This window comes from Lepidothrix coronata, unplaced genomic scaffold, assembly GCF_001604755.1.
Source record: "Lepidothrix coronata isolate B3197 unplaced genomic scaffold, Lepidothrix_coronata-1.0 Scaffold158, whole genome shotgun sequence".
Classification (NCBI taxonomy): Eukaryota; Metazoa; Chordata; class Aves; order Passeriformes; family Pipridae; genus Lepidothrix; species Lepidothrix coronata.
Window position 1 is genome coordinate 1,597,716 of NW_016690338.1, and position 13,000 is coordinate 1,610,715.

Consider the following 13,000-nt stretch of genomic DNA (forward strand, 5'->3'; position numbering starts at 1 on the left):
GTCTCTTCCAAGCAAATTTAGAGTTTCTTTTGCTCATCACAGCTCTCTGTGTCTCTGTCATTTTGCCTCTCACCTTTTCTTTACTGGGCTCTAATTTTAGGTTGTGCTGCCCTGGAAGCAAGGCATGGTCTGAGGGAGGAGTGTCCTGAGGGTCTTGAGGATTAGGGGGAAAGGTGATAATGGAACAATGTCTTATACTGATTGAAAACACATAGTCCAAGTGCTTCAGCCTTCTATTGAACTGTTTCCTTTGACTTCCAGAGGGAACCCAGTCTTCATGGGAGCTGGATCCTGACATTAGCATTTTTAATGGCAAGTCAATCCCTTGTTTAGCAAAGTCACTCTTGTAATTTTTGAAGCTTTATACCAGCAAGGCTGATATTAGGTTTGTAAAATGAGATTTTGAGGGGCAGTGTTTCATTTCCAACTGCTTTCTTTGAATACCATGTTACTACCTTTTTTTTTTTCTTAAGGTACCAACTGAACCTCTTTGCAAGGATGTGCCTGGACCGCCAATATCTCGCCATTAACCAGATTTCTGCCCAGCTCTCAGTAGACTTGATCCTACGGTGCATGTCTGATGAAAGCCTCCCCTACGACCTCCGGGCTTCCTTCTGTCGGCTGATGCTACACATGCATGTGGACAGAGATCCTCAGGAATCTGTGGTGCCTGTCAAATATGCCAGATTGTGGACTGAAATTCCTACTAAGATCACAATCCATGAGTAAGTTGAAAGTGCTTCAGACTAAAGTACAAAAGCACTTTGTAGGGTTGTTCTCGGGACAACCCGAGATTGTAGATGTTGTAGATGTCTAATGTCGACAAAAGATGTTTCTGTTGCAGAGCACAGAAATGTTAGTTATTGTTACTCTTGGAGACTTCCATGGGTTTTATTTTTCACTCTGTTTTTATAGATGTTTAGTTTTCCTTTTTTCTGTGCCTTGCACTGTAGGTATGATTCCTTCACTGATTCTTCGAGGAATGAAATGAAGACCAAGTTTGCACTAACTATGGAATTTGTAGAAGAGTACTTGAAAGAAGTTGTGAATCAACCCTTTCCTTTTGGAGACAAAGAGAAAAATAAACTTACATTTGAGGTACTTCTCAGCAATCTACATCCTACTTACAGTACTCCTCATTTCAGCTAAGTTGACATATTTCAAAATAAAGGCAGTTGCAGAATAAATGTTGGTGCAAAATAGCCTGAAGAAGCACCGGTTCCTAATTTCAGTGTTCTTGGTGATGACTGTTACTGCAGAAAATTATATTCTTGTCTGCTGTCAAACAGCTGTATTTTTCCAATCCTTCCCACCTTCTCCTGAGGTGGTTGCATTTCGGTGGAGGGAGAGGGGATATGTGGGAGGATGAATGGCCATATTCTCTTTCTTTCTACATTAGTGAAATAACGTGTAAGGATTCTTCAGTATAAGTACTATTCTCTCTCTAAGATATTACACTGAAGAAAATAACCTAATGCTGTGGTTTAAGTATTGTGTGAAATTCCTGACAGAAACTTTAGATAGGCCTAAATTTTCTGGATTCAAATAACATTGAATAAAGGGGAAATGCTTCCAGCTTTTATAGTTCCTTCTCCAACCCACCTCCCAAGCTTTGTCACTGCTGCTTTTGGTCACCTGAAATCACCTCTGTTCTTACCACAGTCATCTTATCTTTCTTCTGACTTCCATCTTCCCCAGTTGCTGCCTCTTTAAATAATTTCCTTCTTCTTGATCTTAGATATTTTCACAGGTGCAATTGTGTCCTTCCAAGCCTTCCTAAATCTCACCTTGGATTTGCTGTTTGCTGTAATTTGACTGGCCAATTGTTTTTGTGTAACTCTGACAGACATTTAATGTCACCTTAGTCCAAGACCCACTTAAATCAGTGGAGAGACTTGTGCTAATTTGAGTGCACTCAAGATCTGAATCTCTGTGGAAGCTGCTGTGTGAAACGTGGATTGCACAGCTGAACACCATAAAGATTGTCAATACTTCCTTCATTTTTAATTTCTTTTTCTCATAGGTGGTACATCTGGCTCGAAACCTCATATACTTTGGCTTTTATAGTTTTAGTGAGCTCCTCAGACTGACCCGGACACTGCTGGCAATCCTGGATATTGTTCAAGTTCCTATATCGTCCTACTTCGAAAGGCTGAGCAAGTTTCAGGATGGAGGTGAGAAAAGAAGCAAAATCTGTTATTCCAGTGTGCAATTAGCTTCTTTAGGTTGGAAATAATTTATGGAACATCTCATTACTCTTTCAAGGTTCTTTATTCGCACATAACGTGCCTACAGGAATGTATTGCAGGGTACATTAAGAAGGTTGGGTAAAAAGGAACCTTCCTGACTTGTGGTCACTGCCTTGGTGTTGCTGCTGCTTTGCTTATTTGCAACTGAATTTTCAGATTTTGTTCTGAGCCTCAGTATTCCTTGCAGTGAACATCCCAAGCAAGTTCAAACAGCAGCTGCATGAGCACAGTGGCACAAATGTTTATCAGTCATCTTAGCACTTCACTGAAAGGGAGAAAAGATGTTACTGGTGCCCCAATTGAAGAAGCACCAGATGGAAGCCCAGAGGAGAATCCTCTGCATGTGTTGGTCAGTTTAAATTATCCTTTCTTTAACCCCAGGACTATCCTGTATGACCCACTGCCTTTTCTTCTGTGGCTTTCAACTGGGTTGAAGAATGAGCGTGCCAGGAAGGTGCTGAAACTTAGCAGTTTAGTTTTCCTGTATGTGTGGAAGAGAGGTGTGACAGTCGTGTGGGCTGAGGGTCCAGGAGACTGGCTGATGGCAAATTTTGTGTTAATATGTAGCTGGTGCTGCCAGCCAGCTGGCTCACAGCACCAAAATGGATGAGCTGTCTTGTTTGAAATAATTATTTTGTATTTTCTCTGGGAGGCGTTTTCCCAGCTTTTGAGTTTTTCTAATCATCTTTCTACTCAGTCACTCCCGCAGATGCCCTGCAGGAATGTGCCATCCCTCATAATGTTTTCCTTCTCTAAGGTTCACACGCTCTGGGGAAGTTTAGACTGTCACTGTCATCTCTGAACCAAGATGTTTTATGCTTGGTTCTCTTGCTCTTCCCTCCATCACTGCCAGTAGACTTTCCTGCAAACTTCTGGAAGTCTTTCCTGCAATGCAGTGCACACTAAGTCCTGCTGGAGCTGGCTGCAGTCCCTCCACAGCACTAGAGGAAAGACTGTATGTTCAGGCACTTGGAATTATGTTTTGCTTTTTTGTCCCTGAAAGACTGCATTGCAGACTCTCTTCTTAAATGGCTCTGGACACAGTTTGACTCCATTGACACTACTGGCAACATGGAACATGCAGATGTGGTTCTTCTTTTGAGTTCTCACTCTGCCCAAGTCTTTAATCCTGATTATACATCTCATTCAGTGTTTTTACATTCATTACCCATAGAATCATGTTTCATCCTTAATTCTCTTCTGTTTTTGTTGAAGGGTTTCATTCCCCTTTCACACAGATATTCTCTCTGTTAGAAAACTGAGTTGTTAGAACAAGTTACTTGTTTTATTGGTTACCTGTCTTGGTTTTTTATTGTCTCTTTTAACTTAAAATACCGATCTGTTAGGCTGTTAAAAAGGATTAAAGGAGAAATTACCCAAGTCTGGGTTTTCTGAGGTTTTGGAAAACGTGTTGGCATTTTCTAAAATCAGAATGGTCTGTTAATTTTTTTTGGAAAGTATTTTCTTATTCATACCTTCCATAAAATACAGACAGATGGATTGTTCCCTGCCCTCCTTCAGTATGGTGGGAACCCTCCCTCCAGTCAGGTAGGGGTGAGGGTGACTTCTTGCCTTTAAAAAAGGTCAGTATCCATTCTTCTTTTTTTTTTTTTTTTTTTTTTTTTTTTTTTTTTTTTGTTTTTTGTTTTTTGTTTTTTTTTCTTCTTTAAAGCATCCAGTCAGTGATCACAAATGTCTGGGGATTAGCTTAAATCAGTAGGAACACATATTTCATTCTTTGAGCTTAGAGCTTTGAAGTGTAGATCTAAACTCCAATTTTTACAAACACTGACAGCCAATCATGATGCCTGAAATTGGTTATAGATATAAAGAAATATGCTTAAATTTTATCAAGCATTAGAGGTGTGATTCTGTAACTCTAATGTGGGAAAGTGCTACTGAATACCAGCTTAGGCTCTGTATATTTTAATTTTTGTCACTATCTTATTGTAAATTTGCACAGAATAATATTAAACGTATATTTAACAGTGATATTTTGTCAATAACTATGCCAATTCAAAAACGCAGTTATTTTGAGATTCTAGGAAAAGTGACTTGAAAGGAGGCTTGACCAAATGAAAAAGTCATGTGATTACTATTCTTCAACTGTAGTAGATAAAAGGTGGCATCTCTACAGAAGAATTTTGTTAAGATTTATGTATTTCACATGACAGGTCTTGCCTTTTAGTTTTGTTAAAAAGTAATGATTTCCATGGGAAAATCAGTGCTAAATAAATTGGGGAACAGATAGGTTGTACTGCCTTTCAATTATGGCCATTGACTTGTTCCAGATCAGTAACAACAAAAACTTCCAATGTCTAGTTCCTGGAATGTGAAGTTGTAGGGAACTGCTGAGCTCAAAAAACTGTAGTCAGGATTTTGGGAAATAAATTAATGATGGGTGAAAGAATGTGGTGAGTCTTGGCTGTGGGAAACCTGCCTGGAGTTTTGCACCTCAAAATTGAAACAACCAGATGTTCAAACAGCAATCTGGAACCTTCTTCCATGTTTAATATTTATTTCTTAAGTAGACCCACTTATTTCAGTAAAACTACTTGCTAAGTAAGGAAGTGTATATGACAAGTGTTGAACTGTTGAAGCAAATCTGCAAAATGGGATGTATTTTAGTTGCATGAAGACTTAATTAACCTTTTACCTGAAGATGTCATTTTCCAAGCTTTGCTTAAGTTTTGAGCCACCTTGGTGGCTGAGGTAGTCCTTGATATTTTGTGTGAGTTTTTCTCTATCTTGGTTCTGAAAAGATTCTAAACAGATCATGGAATCATGGTGTGATTTCGGTTCGAAGGGACCTTAAAGACCATTTCCTTCCAAACTCTTGCCATGGCCAGGGACACCTTCCACTAGACCAGGTTACTCCAAGCCTCATCCAACCTGGCCCTGGACATTTCCAGGGATGGAGCAGCCACAGCCAACCTATGCCAGTGCCACACCACCCTCATAGGGAAGAATTTCTTCCTAATATCCAATCTACACCTACTCTCTGTCAGTTTGAAGCCATTCCCCCTTGTCCTGTTGTTCCTTATATTAATGTAAATGTTATGCCTTGCTTGCTTTAAAAAGCTTGATTTTAATGCCACTGTCAGTTCCTTCATCCAGAATTAAATTAGCATGCATGTAGTTTTCAGGTGTGACCTTATTTGACGGAGACAGATTGGGGAAAGTTGGCTGGAAACATTTGCGAGAAAAGATCCTGGAAAAAGTAATGATGTGTATTTTTGGAAATGCTTCTTACCTAGATTACATCCTAAAAATGAATTGACTTGAAAATGTTGCAACCAACTTCTTTTTTGTTTCAGTCAGTGTATCTTAACTTTGAATGATTTTCATGGTTCTTTGAAGCTTTTTTCTGTTCCTTTTTTCCTCTTTTTTTAGATTCTAAAAAGAAATAAATAAGGAGTTTACAAAATATACTTCTCGTATCCTAAAGAGGCATTTTTTTTCGTAAGGACAAAGGGAGGACTTCATTTAGTAGTGCTGTCTTTCTGGCACCTTTAAAGAACATTATAATCTCTTGCAGTTTTAATTAAAAGGTAAAGTCGTCGCTTTTCTAGTAAGTGCACCCTGCTGTATCATTCCAAAGTAAGGAACCAATCTGCCTTGTCCAACACTGCTGATTTAGTCTCTGTGAATTAAAATGCACATCTTTCTCTAGGTGCTATTTGATCTTTCAAATAGCTGATTTTGGTCAAACCATGCAACTACAGCATATGTCGGGTCTGAAAGATGAAGCAACATGGTAGGAGCAGTAGGTGAGCTAACACGTTTGTCATGTGGCTCAGTGCTATATGGTTGTTTGGGAATGAGAATAAGGACATGCAAGGAAATACATCCTTGAATTGAAACTGCATATGTCTTGGGATGCAGGACACAGTGCTGGGCATCAATTGAAAAAGCCCTCAGTGGTGCAAACCTTATCTGCAGACTAAGTCTTTTCCTCAGGAGTTCTATGTAGGTGGCTACAATTTTCCTGAGCCAGAGTCCACTGATATCAGTGAGAGTCTTCTGATTCCCTTTGCTGAGTCTTCTTGAACAAACTGGTTTTAAAAACTACCTGTAATAAGCTCAAATTGCTCCTGCGTCTGTGATTCTCCCATGAAATGTGTTGCTCGTTGAAATGAAATGCATGGAATGCATCATGAAAAGTGTGTGTCGTGCTGCAAGCTTTCATAGAATAGAGTCATAGAATGGCCTGGGTCGGACGAGATGTGAAAGATCATCTTGTTCCAACCCCCCTGCCATGGCAGGGACACCTTTTACTAGACCAGACAAATGCCAGGAGCTCATTCCCTCAACTCCAACTGGGCAAGAAGTTGGGTAGCATTTTCTTCCAGCCCTCTTGGCTGCAAGTAGAGGTGTGTAGTGCTTAGAAGCACCAGTGAGACCACTGCTAGAACTGCCTTTTCTCTGTTTCCTTTGGGTCCTCGGTGATCCAGAAGGACCAGATTTCATCCATGACTATTAGAAATGACTGTGCTGTTTCTCAGCCTTTCACCTATGTCTGTTAGCTGCTCTTTTGTCTAGTTAACAATTGGAAATATCTTCTTGAAGCATACCTTGATTAGCAGACCTAATGAGGCAGTGGCTGTCTGGCAGACTGGAGCAGTAATTTAAACCAGTGATTTATGAGAAAAGAAAGGTTACAAGAGGAAAAAAAGATTTAACCCTTAGGAAAGTTACCTGTGTCAGTCACAGATGTCTGCAGTGAAGCAACTTCAGAGCACTGTCAGACCAAAGGGGAGGTCATTCTGAGAGCTTAATTCTGTGGCATGAACCATTTCTCTTTCCCTCTTATTCTCTCCCTTATCATGAGCCCTGTGCATTAATGTGATTCCAGAGGCCATTGCTCTTCTAGGAATCAATATCCCTCTTACAGATGTAGCTCAGCTAGAAGGCTTGATTCCCATGATGCTTTTTACCTTCAAGGCTGGCACGGTGATGGATGTTGGTATTTTTCCTTTGCCTAATGTCCATGGCATAAAAGCCATGCTTGAAACTGCTTTGTGGTTTTGAGGATAGGCAAAATCAACAGAACCTGCAGAATGTCAGGAGGAGGTGAAGTTTGGTGGAGTTTCACCATGGTTGGGCAGCAGTGAATTTGTATACAAGAAGGGAAGTCAGGTCAGTGGAGGCTGGAGAGGCCAGAAGCACTCAAGGAGTGGGTAGCAAATGTATGTGCATTGGATATTGTAGGTTTTTTTTTCCTTTGTTTTGCCTCATTATTTCTGAGGACTATAAAATGTAGAAGTGACACCTCACCATGTGCCCTTAATGCCATGCATTAGGTTTTCTGGGAGGCTTACTTGAGGGTCAACTAGTTATTAAGTGATGAAAAATGGTTTAGTGAAGACATAAAGTGTGATTCTTGGCCTGTTTATGGTAGGTTCTGAAATCTTTATGAACAAATTCTGTAGAAAACCTGTAAAAATTAATACCTCTTTCACAAACAGAGCTGTAAGGCTTAGTGCTTCTGGCAAATAATATACAGCTCTAAAGGGTTTGAAATAAAATGTCTTCCTTTAGGTGCTGAAGTATGGTTATTATATGTCTTAAAAATGGCTGTAACTTTTCATGCAGAAAAATTAAACTGCATGAAGCAATGCAGCCAAATCAGCAGAGGCAAAGAAATGTCGAGCTAAAGCTGCCACAGGGTTTTTAATTTTGCCCTTGGTAACCACACATTACTGCACACGCTGTTCCCTGCTGGAGGATCTCCAAGGACTGGTGGTGTTGTGTGCTTTAGGATGACACTGAAGCTTTAGGAAGCTTGTGGTGGAGCAATAGTTTAGGTCTGACTGAAAGTCACAAAGCCAAGGCTGCTTGGAGTCTTGCTGTTCTAAGTACTGCCTTAAAACCTGGTAGAACACACAGTGGCACATGGGTTGAGACAACCTGAACCAGTTTTCTGCTGAAAACTCACTTTGATGATGGTAAAATTTTGGACTTTCAGCATCATGGCAAAATCTCTCCCCTAATGTGGTAGTAAGCTTGGAAACCAGCCTAAATCTCCCCCAGCACACTGGCAAAATTCAGTTTTGCCTCACCAGGGCTACAGTGGGTAAAAGTGAAATTCACGGGGAAAAGTGAGACTGGCTGAGGAGGACTGGGAAGGCTTTAGGACTTTGTGGGGTGGTAGATGGGGAAGGAGGCCTTTGGGACCTCAGCATGACCCGGCTGTGTGCGCTGGCACCCAGAAACCCCCCGTGTGCTGGGCTGCACCCAAAGCAATGTGGGCAGAAATTCTTCCCTGTGAGGGTGGGGAGGCCCTGGCACAGGTTGCCAAGAGAAGCTGTGGCTGCCCCATCCCTGGAAGTGTCGAAGGCCAGGTTGGATGGGGCCCTGAGCAACCTGGGCTAGTGGAAGGTGTCCCTGACCATGGCAAGGGATTGGAACAAGGTGATCTTTAAGGTCACTTCCAACCCAAACCCTATAGTCTCTGATTCTCTATGGCAGCTCCAATGTAGGTACTTACTTTCCAGAAGCATTGAACATCCAGCTTTTCCCATCCCTAATGAAGCTGCTGAGTGTTAAAATCCTTTCGAAAATATAGGCACTTTTTAAAATTCTGAGGAGGGAGATGAGCACTGTGGAAAACTGTTTGAGCTAAAAACAGCTGGGCAGTTTTGAAAACTGAGTCCTGGGAATCCATCTTTGACCCCTCTGTGTTGAGGAAGACTGAACAGCAATGTGAGTAAGAACCTACTGCACAGTTCTCTGCACTTTGTGTGAAATACCTCAAATTTTGTGGGTCCTGGAGCCCAAACTGAGGATTCTGCACAGCAATTGGCTGGGAACAATTTGAAGAAAAGGCATGGATCGCTGGCTGCCTTTGACAGTTGTTTTTCCTACTGAATATGGTATTTTGTCACTTACCATCCATGCTGCATTGCATAGCAGATTGTTGTTTACTTTTCTATTCTGCTTTTAGAATTTTTTGCAACCAGTAAATGACTTATCAAGAAAATATGTTTATGTAGAAAATGAAGTGTCAAATTATCCACTGTTTCGATTACTTGGGTGGCTGCTATTTTTTTCCCATAATTGACTTCTCTGAAAAGCCTTTCTTCTCAGAGAGGTCGTTGTGTTGTCAATTGTGCCAAATTGTATGAGATTATGTGCTACAGTTTTGTGACAGAAACTGATACTCATTAGGAAGTTGTGATCACCGTAATAAAAAGTAATGAAAAGGAGATGCACAGTTGTCTTTTCAAAACATGACAAGCATTCTTCTCTTTCCTGTTCTTTCAGTGCCTGCCAATCTGCAGCTCCTTTAAATTACCACTTGTGTATAGTGATTTCTTTATGTCTAACCTTGTGAGACTGTACATTCAACAGGAGACCTTCCTAATGGGTCCGCTGCTTAGGGAAGGCTCTTGGCATCTGGCTTGTCTTGGCAGAGGGGAAGGGAAAACTGGAAAAAAGATCCATAGAGGTTGCCTTGTTTTGTTTTCCTCTGTTGGTCAGTCACAGCTCTGAGCACTTCTGCAGTGGTTTGCCAGTGAGGGAGGTGGTTGGCTGCACACACCAACATTGTGACATTGCAATGACCATTGTCTCCCTGCCATGCTTCACAGACTTACATAAACGTTAATACCTTGACCTCAAAGCAAACAACAAAAGCTGAAGTCAGCAGGTCAAGGGTGGCAGTCCCACATGAAGGCACAGCTCAGACTTCTCTGGCAAAGTGCACACAAAAGTAATCAGGGTTCTCATCTGCTTGCTCTCTCTCCTGATTTAGCTCAGTTAACCAGCTGAGGCAGTAAGTTAATTTTTCTTTGGTCATTGGTATTCAGGAAGCACTTTGGAGCTTTGACTAAGATCAGGGCTCCCTTATTTTAGTCATTGTGTGCATATGTACTAAGAACTTAAATCTCTTTTATTGAGCCAGTGTATTTTGTCTTGCATTGTTGCAAGCTTAGTGGACATCGTCAGTCACCCTTTAAGCCTCAGTAACCTTCCTGTGTGCCTTACCTCAGAGACACACACCCTTCCCTGCTGAGATAAATGTATTAAAGCCAAGAGGACACAAAAGCATAGCAAGGAGAAGCAGCTCACTAGCAAGACTGCTGTGGGCCCTGAGTGACAGATTTAAATCCTTGCCTAACTCAGTCTAGACTTGCAAGGCTGGACAGATAACACTGAGCACTGTGAACACTGATTACCTGGGGGGGTCTTTTGGAAGAGAAGCTACTCCCCACTCTTTATGTCCATGAATGATCCCCATGGCTTCTTTCACAGAGTAGAGCAGTTCCTCTCAGTGTTGAGACACATCAGCTGCCTCACTGCCAGCCCTGAATGTGCTGGTTGGCTGCTGTCTGCTCCTTAGAGATGGTTACATTTCATCAGCACCCTACAAAACACGGTTGCTAAAATACCTTTCCTGAAAAGAAATGCTGAATTGCTCCAGTTGCTGTAGCATTTCAGCTCTGGGAGTGTTCTCCCCAAGCCTGCTCTGAGTTAGTTGAAAATTAAAGTCAGAACTAAGCAGTTAGTTAGAAAGTTTTTGAAAATGGAGGTACTCCTGACACCTTGTCTCACTGCTGTTATTGACAGAAATCATGCAGTATTGAGCCACGACCCGTTTCAGCTGTAAATACTGAACTGGATTAAGTAGACTTTTCTCTCACTGGAATCCCTTCCTATGCATTAATGAACTACAATTTGAAATGGCAGGGATAATAAGCACCACCTTAATCATCCCTTGCTTTCCTTCTTCTGTTTGTTGAGAATCAGTTGCATGAAGGTCAGCAGTAAAGGAATGTTGTGGACAGAGGGTTTATCCTTGTCAACGAGGCTGTTGGGATTCGCACTGGTTTGTACCATCTTTGACCACTGGTGTTCCATGGGTAAGGGGAAAGGACAGCAGTAATTTTTTTCTATTTCCTAGATGATTTTCTAGCGTCCAATATTACATTTAGTGCCTCGCAGTCTTTGTTATTTCAGGTCTCTCACTGTCCTTTTTAGAGGTGGAGAAGGTGGCCTCCTCATTTATGGGGGTCATCTTGAAATGCAGAGAGAGTGGCTAATTCCTTGGTTGTGGAGAGAGTTCAGTCCCCTTCCCTGCCATGCCTGTGCAGCACCCCAGTGACAGCTGAGAAAATAAGCCAGATGTGTGCTCTAGACAAAATCCCAGCTTGCTTTCTCCAGGAATTTGAGGTCCACCCAAGATATCCTTATCCAAAAGACACAAAGTTCTTTGTTAACTTTACACCAAATAGACTTCAGTCTTGAAGGGTGAGCAGGAGCTTTACAAGATAAAGTGGAATTCTTCTGTCTCATTTAGGACAAACTGCAGTTTTATCTAGTTTTTGAAAGAATATCTTCTGGACTTGTCTTAGACTTAAGTGGTTTAATTATCATTTACCCCATTGAGTGAAGATATTTAATAAAGAATTCCTGAGTGTTCCAAATACCTTCTATTTATATAGAAGGAAAGGTCTTCTTTTGAAACCATGTTGTGATGACTTCTCAACTGAGATGTAGAGCAGGGTTATTACAGGCCGTGAAGCAGCTATGCAATCTACAGGTCTTGTGATGGACATCAGCATCAAGAACAGGATGAAATGAATAATGTCATTTATTTCATTGTTTGAAGATTAAGTAGATGCAAAAAGTCAGTTTAACTGAAGGTACATGAAGGGTTGAAGGTCCTCTGCTTGGGCCCGTAGCTTTACACAGGTGTACTGAGTGGTGGTCAGCGCAAATAAATGTTTAGCACGCTGGGAGAAAGGGGTTGGGGAGTGGGAGAAAAAGATATATCCGTACTCTGTTATTCCCAAGATGTTTTATTTGACTTGAAAGGAAAATGCACTGTTTTCATTTTGCCACAAGAAGGGTATTTGGAATGATTTTACTTACTTTATGCTGGTGTAAGCAATTAGAACTTTCTATGCCTGCCTAAAGGGAGGACCCAGCCCTTAGTTTGATTCTAGCTTCTTTTTCCTGACATCATGCAAACTCAGAAATACATTTCCTTCTCTCCCTTGTAGGGACTTGAAGTGTTATTTTCAAAAGACCAATTCAGAGTGATTGCACACCAGACCAGATGCTGAATGGGACCTCAAACCTGACACTAATCTGCCTCATTCACTTTGAAAAAGCAAATTCTTTGTGCCTTGTCCTTTAAAAGTCAGGGCTGAAGTCATCCTCTTTCCCTGCGTGCAGTACTTGAGCTCTGTGGATTGAAGAAAGAAGGGCATAAGAGGAGGATATTGCCAACAAAAATAAAATAGAGCTTTGGCTTTTTACAGCAAATTGTCTGGGAAGAGGGTCTCTTCAGTGGAAGTAAAGCTTGTCCATGGCATGGTGATTAAAGTGCACTAAAAGACATACAAGAACTATTCAGGCTTCTCTCAGCAAATATCCATTTCTTTCAGTCTTTTCTTTGGTGTAATCTAGGTCTTGGTGCTCTTTCTGTGAAGAGATGCTGTCCTTCCCTTCCTTCTGTGCATTCATTCCTATCTGTGCTTTGCAAGAAAGGAATATAATTCATGTAGGTAGGTAGCGCAATATTCTCATTCTTTCTTCTCCCCACCTTTGTTAGGAGATAGTCATCAATTCACTGAGATGCTTTTCACATCAAAATTCACTATAAAGACCAGTATAATCTGTGGGAACAGAGTTATTTCTTGGTAAATTTTGCTGAACCAGCATCAGTGATAGGTACCATTGCAACTAGACTGGATAAAGTTTCTGCCACATGAGTATAAAATAACTTTTTCCCTCATGTATGA

At 41.2% G+C, this 13,000-nt stretch overlaps 1 protein-coding gene across 1 annotated transcript in view; it reads left to right on the forward strand.

Moving 5' to 3' along the window:
• Positions 1-13,000, forward strand: part of ITPR2 (inositol 1,4,5-trisphosphate receptor type 2) — a 243,979-nt gene that overhangs the window by 74,918 nt on the left and 156,061 nt on the right. The window contains exons 19-21 of the mRNA XM_017829118.1: positions 474-725; positions 954-1,098; positions 2,024-2,174. Coding sequence (XP_017684607.1) covers positions 474-725; positions 954-1,098; positions 2,024-2,174 — 548 coding nt within the window. The remainder of the gene's footprint in view (positions 1-473; positions 726-953; positions 1,099-2,023; positions 2,175-13,000) is intronic.